Raw genomic sequence first — 12,057 nt, 5'->3', positions numbered from 1 at the left:
GCACTCTACCGAGGGCAACAAAGTGAAACTTTGTCTCAAAAAAAAAAAGAAAAGAAAGAAAGAAAAATTAACTGAGAATGTGAGAAAAAGCCCACGGACATATATTATAGAGTGGCTTTGCAGATTACTGGGTAAGGGAAATAATAGTTTCATAATGATGATGAGACAGTTTGTTGGACTTATGATAAGAAATAAAACTAGTTCCCTACATTATACCATATAAAAAATTAGTCTAGACTAATTCAAGCGCTACATGCAAAAAACAGAACCAGTAAACATTTTAGGAAACAATATACTGCTGTCCTCTATATCTGGGGGCACTGATTCCAGGATTCCTCAAAGATATCAACATCCACAGATATTCAAGTCCCTTATGTAAAACAGCAAAGTATCTCCATATAACCTGTGCACATCCTTCCATATACTTTCTTTCCCCTTCAGAGAAATCTTTGTAAAAGGTGAAATATTTTATAATCTGAACAGAAACCAGAGTATGTCCTCCCATATACTTTAAATCATCTCTAGATTACTTTAAATACCTAATACAATGTAAATGCTAGGTAAATAATTGTCATATTTTATTGTTTAGGGAATAATGACAAGAAAAAAAATTCTGTACTAGTTCAAAAGAGACACAACCATCCATTATTTTCTCCCAATTTCTTTTTTTTTTTGAGACAGAGGCTTACTCAGTTGCCCCAGGCTATAGGGCCATGGCCTCAGCCTTGCTCACAGCAATCTCAAACTCCTGTGCTCAAGCAATCCTCCTGCCTCGGCCTCCCAACTAGGTGGGACTACAGGAGCCCTCCACAACATCCAGGTAATTCCCTAAATATTTTAAATCTGCAGTTGGTTGAATATGCAGGTATGGAGTCCATGGATACAGAGAATCAACTGTAGTTGTCTTTCTGACCTCAGTCTAGCAAGATTTCCTAAATAAAATGAAAAGAGAACAGTAAAGGAGAAATTTGGTATTTTTATTATTATTCATTACATTAAAGTGAATTAACTTTCACACATGCAAAGATTTTATAAGGACAAAGAGAAGACATAAACTAGGACAAGACAACTGTACCATCTATAACTGCTTAATTTTTGTTTATAGTATTTAGAGATCTCCTACAACTCAATAAGGAAAAGACCAACAACCCAATAGCAAATGGGCAAAAGATTTAAATAAATAGCCATTTCGCAAAAGAAAAATAAAAAATAACCAATACACATGAAAGTCAAGTCCCCCAGTTGGCCCAGAACCACAAATATGAAAACTCAACTGTATGTATAGATTTTCCAATCCCAGAACACTGTATTTTCTCTCCATATTTGACTATAGATAAAGAACTTGATGCAGAGGGCTTACTGAATTTACTAAAAAAAAATTGGAAATCCACATATAAGTAGACCTATACAGTTCAAGCCTATGTTGTTCAAGTGTCAACTGCACTAAGGAAATTAAGTTTTACATTTCTATGAAAGTTAAGAATGTACACATCCTAGGCCTGAAAAATCATCTCCTCATTTATACCTTTCATCAAGGGAGAGTAAATTATGTCTACATGCCAATCCAAGAGCAGCTACAGTTTCTACACGGCCCATAAGCTAAGGATGATTTTCACAGCAGGGCGCTGTAGCTCACCCCTGTAATCCTAGCACTCTGGGAGGCTGAGGTAGCAAGATGGCTTGAGGTCAGACATTTGAGGTCAACCTGAGCAAAGCAAGACTCCCGTCTCTACTAAAAATTAGAAAAAAATTAGCAAGGCATGGTAGTGCATACCTGTAGTCCCAGCTACCTGGAAGGTTGAGGCAAGAGAATTGCTTGAACCCAGGAGTTTGAGGTTGCTGTGAGTTAGGCTGAGGCCGTGACAGTCTAGCGTGAGTGACAGAGCAAGACTCTGTCTCAAAATAATAATAGTAATAATAATAATTTACACATGTATAAAAAAGGAAGCCAGTTAAATTATAGTACAGAAGGTGCTTAATGTCATTTCATTGAACATTATTTTGTTGTAACATTGAGGGGGAAAAAATCCATTCCCAACTGGGGCCACTGCATGCGAAGTTTGCATGTTCTCCTCATGTCTGCGTGTGTTTTTCCCAGGTACTCCAGTTTCTTCCCACATCCCAACGATGTGCACATCAGGTTAAATGACATGCCTAAATTATCCCAGAATGAGTGAGTATGGGGGTGTGTGTGAGTATGCCCTGCGATGGAATGGCATCCTATACAGGGCTGGTTCTTGTCTTCTGCCCTCTACTGCAGACACAGACTCCAGCCACCTATGATCCTGAACTAGAATAAGTGAGTTGTAAGATAATTGGCTAAATAAATAAAAATTATTGTAAAATAAAAATTTATAAAGTATAGGATAATCATACATATGTACAACAATAAATGTACTCAGTGAGCCCACTGTGTTTTTAATTGTTGTTGATTTTAAATTTCAGAATATTACTGGGGTACACATGTTTTAGTTACACAATTTGCTTTTATACATTTTAAGTCAAAGTTGTAAGTGTGCCCATCACCCAGAATATATGCATTGTACAAGTTAGGTATGAATTAACCCTTCCCCCTCCCACCTACTTGATCCCCATTGAGTTTTACTTCCATATGTACAAGGAAGTATTGATTGACTAGTTCCAAAATTTAGTATTGAGTACATGTGGTGTTTGTTTTTCAATTCTTTAGAATGGTCTCTAGTTCCATTCAGGTTGTTAGAAAAGATACTGTATCACCATTCTTTTTTATGGATGAGTAATACTCTATGGCAGCTGTTCTCAACCTGTGGGTCATGACCCACAGGAACTGTATTAAAGGGTTGTGGCATAGGAAGATTGAGAACCACTGCTATATGGCATATACATACCATATTTTATTAATCCACTCATGTACTGATGGGCTGTGCTGCTATAAACATTTGAGTGTAACTGCCTTTATGTTAAGATGTCCTTTTCTCCTTTGGGTAAATACCTCATGGTAGAACTGCTGGATCAAATGATAGGTCTACTTTTAGTTAGACCTTTCCTATTGTTTGTTTTTGAAATATAGTTGCAGTGGTAGGAGGTGCTCCTTGTAATTTTTGCTTTGCAAACATTTATTCCTCAATTAACCAAATGCCACAACAATCATCATCATTCATCAAAAATTAGTAAATAATGTTTTTTATATGTTTCTTAAATGGGTATATAGCTCACATTTCTTTCAATGTTTAATATTAGAAAATGTATTGGGAACTAGGCACAATGGCTCATGTTGTTAATCTCAGCATCTCAGGAGGCTGAGTAAGAGGACGGCTTGAGGCCAGGAGAGAAACCAGCCAGGGCAACATTGCAAGACCTCATTTCTTACAAAGAAAGAAAAAAAATAAAGAAAGAAAAATTAGCAAAGTGTAGTGGCACAGCCTGTAGGCCCAGCTACTCAGAAGGCTGAAGTAGGATGAACTTGCTTACGCCCAAGAGTCCAAGGCTATAATGAGTTATGATTGAGCCACTGCACTCCAGCAGCCTGGTAACAGAGAAACTATGCTTCTTAAAAATCAAATAAAAAACAGGAAAGAAAAGGAAAAAAAGTGTTTTGGATCTTTATTGAAAAGTTTGGTTATGTTTTTGTGAGTAGAAATATGCTATAGGAACTTAACTTTTGTTTATCCAACTAACTTATGGTAAAATTGGTTTTATTATACATCATTTCAGTTAAAGTCACAGTTTCCAAGAACTTAACAACATTCAGTGAGGACTAAATATATAGTCACACAATAAAATAAGTAACCATCAAAAACTATGCAATAGGTCGATATTCACTGACATAGAAAGGGGTCCATGCAGTTGAATGAAAAAAGAACAGCATTTATATGATTCCTATACACATAAATTAATTCCCATATACCATGTATACATATACACTCAGAGAAAAAAGTCTGGAAAGATATATGTTAAACTTTTAAAATTGGTTATCTTTGAAAAATGGTCATAACAAAGGCTTTTACTTTATACTTTTCTCATTTCTGTATTGTAAAATTGAATGTATTACTTTTATAATCATAAAAAAACAAAATTTATTTTAAAAATCTGTTAACAGAATCTAAAATGAAAATTAAGATACCTTAAACAAAGTAAAAAACTTTAAAAGCGATCAGTTAAGTACAATCTTCCATATGACTCATCCTCACATAGTGTGGCTATATTTCAACATACTAATAACTGAGAATAAAATGTTTACTGAAAAATAAAGACTAAGCCTCTTATAATTCAGACTAAGCCTCCTATAATGCTACAAAGTACTAACAGGATGTGAGGAGATGCAAACAAAAATCAAATTGGACTGTCACAAAAATCAGCCTTCATACTGTCATAGTTAAATGCTATAGCTAGACTTACATTTATTACCTATCTAACGACACTTTTTTCTCAAATGGTACTTACAGTTCTCTACAGTTTCCTCAAAAACTGCACCACTTTTCTGTTCAAACTGGAAAAAAAAAAAAAGGAAAAGAGAAAAGACACATTATTATCAGTCTTCTATCATACATACTGTTTGGCTATCACTCCCTACTCCCCAAGAAATTTTCAACCTAAATTATGCAAATATACAATATAAACAAAAACACTGTCAAATAGTTAAATAAAATTTAGGATGAACAAAAAGTTCTTGAGCAAAAATCCCCAAACCAAAAACCAAGAGATAAATCACACCTCCCAACTAAAAAAAATGACTTAGGCGGCGCCTGTGGCTCAGTGAGTAGGGCGCCGGTCCCATATGCCGGAGGTGGCGGGTTCAAACCCAGCCCCGGCCAAAAAAAAAAATGACTTATTTTTTAATCGCTGTTGTCACAAAAAAAAGGGATGATCATATAGTATGTTTGTAATAATAATAAATACTGCCAACATTTACTGAGAACTTAGAACTATGTAAAACTTCTTATCATAACTGAACAGAACAATTGGTAGTGATGGCTTTTGCTCTTAGGCTAAAGCCAGGAATAAATTGCTCTTAAAACTAAAGAGAGAAGGCGCAACGCCTGTAAGCTCAGTGGTTAGGGCACCAATCACATACACCAGGGCTGGTGGATTCGAACCTGGCCCAGGTCTGCTAAACAATAACGACAATAACAACAAAAAAATAGCTGGGCGTTGCAGCAGGTGCCTGTAGTCCCAACTACTTGGGAGGCTGAGCCAAGTGAACTGTTTAAGCCTAGGAGTTTGAGGTTGCTGTAAGCTGTGACGCCACGGCACTCTACCAAGGGTGACACAGTCAAACTCTGTCTAAAAAAAAAGAAGACGACCCTCTTTCAAATGGCAAAATTCCAGGATTAAGTCTCCTTTTAAAATCAAACTTATTTTCCTACCTCTTCCTTCCTCCTCGTTCTTCAAAACAAAAAACAGCTAAAACATAGCCTCCCCTCTTTTTTTACCATCTCATTCTGTTGCCCAGGATGCTGTTGGCATCAGCCTCACAACAACCTCAAACTCCTCTCGCCTCAGCCTCCAGAACAACTGCAACTACAAGCTCCCACCACAATGCCCAGCTAACTTTTCTCTTTTTAGTAGAGATCATCTCAATCTTGCTCAGGCTGGTCTCTTGAGCTCAAGTGATGGGCTTTGGCCTCCAGGCCTCCCAAAGTGCTAAGATTCTAGGCATGAGCCACACTGCCCTGCTTAAAACATAGCCTCTTGATCACCAATTTACATGCTTATTTACAAATAAATACAATACAATACAGTAAGTCCCTTCTCTCAACACTTGTTGTATATATCAGAACAACAGGGACAAAAAAATAGATTAGTGGCTGCTAGGGTGGGGAAGGCTAGGGTGGGGAGATGAATAATTGTGAATGATTGTTAATTGATATAGGACTCTTCTGGAAATGAAAATGTTCTAAACTGATTATAGAGATGGCTGCACAACTGTGAATACACTAAAAACTACTGCATTGTACACTTCAAATAGACTACGTAGTATGTGGATTATTATCAACGAAGCTGATGTAAAAACACATTGAGAAATACACTTCTATGAAATTTAGGCATTAAGAAGACTGAAAAAAGGCAGGGTGCGTTAGCTAACATTTGTAATAGTAGACTCTGGGAGGCCAAGGTGGGGGTAGATCACCTGAGCTCAGGAGTTCCAGACCAGCCTGAGTAAAGTGAGACCCTGTCTCTACTAAAAATAGAAAAACTAGCCAGGTGTTGTGACAGGCACCTATAGTCCCAGCTACTTGAGAGGCTGAAGACAAGAAGATCACTTGAGCCCAAGAGTTTGTTTGAGCCCTGAGTGAGATTCGGTCACAAAAAAAAAAAGAAACAAAGAAAGAAGCCTGAAACACACTACTCAAACAGTTTTAGCCAGGCAAATGTTAATATGTTCATATGCTAATAATTTTAGAAGTGTAATTTCAGGATATATATTCAAACATGTTAAGTAATATGTTTAATGCAATAAACCCCCTTCAGTGCAATTACTAGTACACTTGAGATTTTCTCATTTTGATCCAAATCTCTTCAGATACTTTTAAAACTTTTAAATTTCAGATTAATATGAAAAAGGATTAAGTTATAATGTTTGCATTTGTTAGGTAAGGCCCCTATTGTAGCTGGGTCCCACACCCAGGAGGTGGGCCACACCCCCTTACATCATGCCCATCAGGTGGGAGCATACCAACCCCCTCCTGCCTCCCCTTCTCCCCCCCCCACCCAACTTGAATTGAGTTTTTCTCCTATGGAGGCAGGTATTAGTTTGTCAACTGGTTTCATATTAGTATTGAGTACACTGGATACTTGCTTTTCCATTCTTGTGATACTTTACTAAGAATAATGGGTTTCAACTCTATCCATGTCTATACAAAAGATGTAAAGTCTCTCTGATAGGTCCAAATAGGGTGGACCTGCCTAAAATACTCAACCTCCTAGCCTCCCCCACTGGATGTCCCACCTGGGAAAGATGAATGGGCCAACCCCCACCCTTACAACAGATGTCCAACCCAGGAAAGGGAATGTCCCGATTTCCACCTTCCTGACCTTTAAAACCCCCATTCACCATTACCCACATGTGGATTTCTCCTGGTTGGAAATCTCACCCCATCTGCACCTAGGTGGAATAAAGCCATTTTGTTTTTTTTGTTTTTTGTAGAGACAGAGTCTCACTTTATGGCCCTCGGTAGAGTGCCGTGGCCTCACACAGCTCACAGCAACCTCCAATTCCTGGGCTTAAGCGATTCTCTTGCTTCAGCCTCCCGAGTAGCTGGGACTACAGGCGCCCGCCACAACGCCCGGCTATTTTTTGGTTGCAGTTTGGCCGGGGCTGGGTTTGAACCCGCCACCCTCGGTATGTGGGGCCGGCGCCCTACCGACTGAGCCACAGGTGCCGCCCTGGAATAAAGCCATTTTAACTGCACAAACCGAGCCTCTGTTTTCCTTCCATCTTGCACCCCGGGATAATCTTTCATCTTTGGCTCCATAACCTTTCACTCCCCATCTTTTTCTATGGCTGAACAGTATTCCACAGTATATATATATATATATATATATATATATATATACACACCACAGTTTATTAATCCATTCATGGGTTGATAGGCACTTGGGTTGTTTCCACATCTTGGTGACTGTAACTGAGCTATGATAAATAATCTAGTGCAAATGTCCCTATGATAAAATGATTTTTTTTTCTTTTGAATAGATGCCTAGTAACAGGATTGCGGGATCAAATGAAAGGTCTATTTTGAGTTCTCTGTGAATTCTCCATACTTCTTTCCAAACAGGCTATTAATCTGCTAATGGAACTTACTTAACAATGTACAAACAGATAGTAACACAGCTCTATTAAATGTTGGACAAGACTCCAGAGTATCTATTTGGCCTATATATTCTCATGAAGTGGGTGATGACAAATTTACATGTAACACAAAAGCTTTGTGATAATACTGTAATTCTATTAAGGGTGCTTCTGTCCAACTTAAGAAAGAAGGGGGGGGCTTAAAAAAACAGCAATTTAGCTTAGAAATTAATATTGTACTATTCTTACTTTGTAGCCCAAGCTGGAGTGCAGTGCCATGATTGCAGCCTTCAACTCCTGGCTTCAACCTATCCTCCTGCCTCAGCCTCCCAAGTATCTGGGACTATAGGAATGTACTACCACATCCAGCTATTTTTTTTTTTTTTTTCCTAGAGACAAGGTCTCCCTATAATGCCCAGGTTGGTCTTGAATTTCTGGCTGTTGCAGGAAGACAAGGCCCAATGGAGAGAAAGAGCACCCAAACACCATGTTTATAAGAGGAAGGGCTTTATTCACCAGCCGGGAGCTTACGGCATAGAAGAATTCCAAATGGCCGCGCTCCCCGGCTGCCTTGGTCTTTCCCTTTTTATTGACAGTCAAAAAGTTCCACCCCACAGGTACCCTTCTCATTGGCCAGTTTGAATCAAGCGGAAGATGCTATTCCCGCCCCTACAGAACTACAGTATTTCACAGAACTTGGACATTTCCAAGTTTCAGGAAGCTAAGTTTACAAATTCTCAAGAGTTGAGTCACCGTGGAGAGGACCCTGCATGTGTATCCTTGTGGTCTCCTTGAGAAGACCTGTCTGTTCTTCTAGACCTTACCCTTCTCGGGTATCCTCTTCTCATGGCCTCAAGTGATCCTCCTGCCTCAACCTCCCAAAACTTTAGAATTACAAGCATGAGGTACCATAACCCTAACCTCTTGAAAGATTTAACTGAATTTATGAGTTAAGCCACTTGAGCGCACATTTCTCTCTCTCCACCACGTGGGGATATAAGAACAAGGCAGTTATCTGCAAGCCCTCACTAGGAACTTGACTATGCTGATACCCTGGTCTTGAACTTCCACCCTCCAGAACTGAAAAAAAAAAGAAAATGTTATTTAAGCCACCCATACTACAGGATTTTCCTATGGTTGCCTAGACTAAGACACTATCATAGCAAAATTAATTTTCCCTTATCTAGGAAGGAAGTCTCAATAAACATGGGTAAAAATTTAATGAAGAAAATTATAGAAACGTGAAAAAAAGTCAAACTGATTTTCTTTCTGAAAATGTGTAATAATTAACTATACAGAAAGGGATTTTCTCAATATCACAACACAAAAACACCAAAAAGCAAAGGAATGCAGATACTAATTAAAAACAAATATCCCCACAAAAGAGAGAGAAGGAAAGTGAGTTAGAAAATAAACTAGATGAGGCTCGGTGCCTTTAGCTCAGCAGCTAGGGAGCCAGCCACATACACCAGAGCTGGTGGGTTTAAATCCAGCCCAGACCTGCCAAACCACGACAACTACAACCCAAAAATATGGTGGGCACCTATAGTCCCAGCTTCTTGGGAGGCTGAGGAAAGAGAATCGCCTAAGCCCAGGAGTTGGAGGTTGCTGTGAGCTGTGACGCCCCAGCACTCTGCTGAGGGCAATAAAGACTCTTGTCTTAAAAAAAAAAAGGAAGAGGGGCGGCGCCTGTGGCTCAGTGAGTAGGGCGCCAGCCCCATATGCCGAGGGTGGCGGGTTCAAACCCAGCCCCGGCCAAACTGCAACCAAAAAATAGCCGGGCGTTGTGGCGGGCGCCTGTAGTCCCAGCTGCTCGGGAGGCTGAGGCAAGAGAATCGCGTAAGCCCAAGAGTTAAGAGGTTGCTGTGAGCCGTGTGACACCACGGCACTCTACCCGAGGGCGGTACAGTGAGACTCTGTCTCTACAAAAAAAAAAAAAAAAAGGAAGAAAGAAAAGGAAAAAAAAGAAAAGAAACTAGACATTTTGATATGAGGACAATTAATGACAACTAAGGACACAGTGGGGTGGGGGAAGGGGAGAGCAGGGAGAGAAAGGAGGAGGGAGGGGTAGGGAAAAGACGAGCAGAGAGAGGAAAGGAGGGAGAGGGTGGGGCCTTGGTGTGTGCCACACCTTTGGGGGGCAAGACAGGATTGTAAGAGGGACTTTAGCTAACAAATGCAATCAGGTAACCTGGTTTCTTATACCCTCAATGAATCCCCAACAATTAAAAAAAAAAAAAAAGAAAAAAGAACCTTGACAAAAATCATAAACAAGGACATCTAGAAGAATAAAAGTAGAAAGTATACCCAAGAAAATGTTAGATTATAATAGCAACAAAGAGAAAAATACACGCTACCATATAACAAAGGTATAATAACTAGATTAATGAAACAAAATAGAAAATACAAAGACTTACTTCAGAATTAGAAAATAACTCTGGGGGCTAGGTACAGTGGCTTATGCCTCTAATCCCAGCTCTTTGGGAGACCAAGGCAGGAAGACTGCTAGGCCAAGAGTTCGAGACCAGACTGGGCAACATACTGAGACTGCAACTCTACAAAAAAATAAAGAAATCAGCTGGGTATGGTGGCATGCACCTGTAGTCCTAGCTATTTTGAAAGATCACTTGAGCCCAGGAATTTAAGGCTGCAGTGAGCTACGGTCTGGCCATTGCACCCCAGCCTGGGAAACAGAGCAATAGCATATTTGGAAAAAAAAAATAATCAGGGGGCGCGGTGGCTCTCGCCTATAGTTCTAGCACTCTGGGAGGCCAAAGCAAGATTCCTTGAGCTCAAGAGTTTGAGACCAGCCTGACCAAGAGTGAGACCTTATCTCTACAAAAAAAAAGAATTAGAATACAACTGTGAGGATGTGAATTAGTACAGCCATTATGGAAAACAGTATGGAAGTTCCTCAAAAAATTAAAAACAGAACTACCAGATGAGCCAGCAATCCCTCTACTGGGTATAAATGGAAACAATACGTCAAGGAGGCATCTGTACTGCCATGTTCACTGCAGCATTGCCAAGACACAGAATCAACCTAAGTGTCCATCAATGGACAAAAAGATAAAGAAAATGTGGCAAGTATATATACACACACACAATGGAACACCATTCAGCGCTTAAAAAGAAGGAAATTCTGTCATTTGGGATTAACCAGGAAGACATTAAGTAAAACAAGCCAAGTACCAACACTACATGATCTCCTTTATAGAATTTTAAAAACTCAAACTCATAGAAACAAAGAGTACAAGATAGCGCCCACAGTAAGTAATAACATATTATATACTTGAAATTTGCGATAAGTAGATTTTAAATGTTCTCACCACAAAACAATGTTGTGTGATGTATATATATATATTAAATAACTTTAGCCAGGGTCTCAAAAACAAAAAAAAAGCTTTAGCCATTCCACATGCATATACATCAAAACATCATAAATACATACAATTTTTCACCATAAATACATACAATTTTTACTTATCAATTTAAAAAAAATTTTTTTTTTTAATTGTTGGGGAAAAAATAATTTTTAAAAATGAAAACAACTTTTAAAAGTTCCCACTGCCGGGCGGCTCCTGTGGCTCAGTCGGTAAGGCGCTGGCCCCATATACCGAGGGTGGCGGGTTCAAACCCGGCCCCGGCTGAACTGCAACCAAAAAATAGCTGGGTGTTGTGGCGGGCGCCTGTAGTCCCAGCTACTCGGGAGGCTGAGGCAAGAGAATCGCTGAAGCCCAGGAGTTGGAGGTTGCTGTGAGCTGTGTGAGGCCACGGCACTCTACCGAGGGCCATAGAGTGAGACTCTGTCTCTACAAAAAAAAAAAAAGCATAGGCACTTACATCTGGATAGATGTCACCCAATTGCCTAAAAAAAGCAAACCAATTTGTATCTTGTTGTTTTATTTTACATTAATTTTCTTTTTTTTGAGACAGTGTCTTACTATGCTGCCCATGGTAGTGTCATGGTGTCATAGCTCACAGCAACCTCAAACTCTTGGGCTTAAGAGATTCTCTTGCCTCAGCCTCCCAAGTATCTAGGACTACAGATGCCCACCACAACACCCAGCTATTTCTTTGTTGCAGTTGTCATTGTTGTTTAGCTGGCCTGGGCTAGGTTCAAACCTGCCACCCTTGGTGTATATGGCTATAAGCACTGTGCTACGGGCACCAAACCTACATTTAATTTTTATGTCTTTATTTTGAGTAAAAAGCTTCCAATGTAGTTATTAACAAACCATCTGTGATTATTCTATCAACTGCTTGATTATAGAATATTTTTAGGT

The 12,057-nt window shown here is 39.4% G+C and overlaps 1 protein-coding gene across 3 annotated transcripts in view; it reads right to left on the bottom strand.

The window, feature by feature from the left end:
* Nucleotides 1-12,057, bottom strand: part of ZMYM4 (zinc finger MYM-type containing 4) — a 181,324-nt gene that overhangs the window by 102,611 nt on the left and 66,656 nt on the right. For all 3 annotated transcript variants that reach the window (XM_053576721.1, XM_053576722.1, XM_053576723.1), the window contains exon 2: nucleotides 4,423-4,468. In XM_053576721.1, coding sequence (XP_053432696.1) covers nucleotides 4,423-4,468 — 46 coding nt within the window. The remainder of the gene's footprint in view (nucleotides 1-4,422; nucleotides 4,469-12,057) is intronic.

Source organism: Nycticebus coucang, chromosome 22 (genome assembly GCF_027406575.1).
Source record: "Nycticebus coucang isolate mNycCou1 chromosome 22, mNycCou1.pri, whole genome shotgun sequence".
NCBI lineage: Eukaryota > Metazoa > Chordata > Mammalia > Primates > Lorisidae > Nycticebus > Nycticebus coucang.
This window is presented reverse-complemented; position numbering and strand designations above follow the sequence as displayed.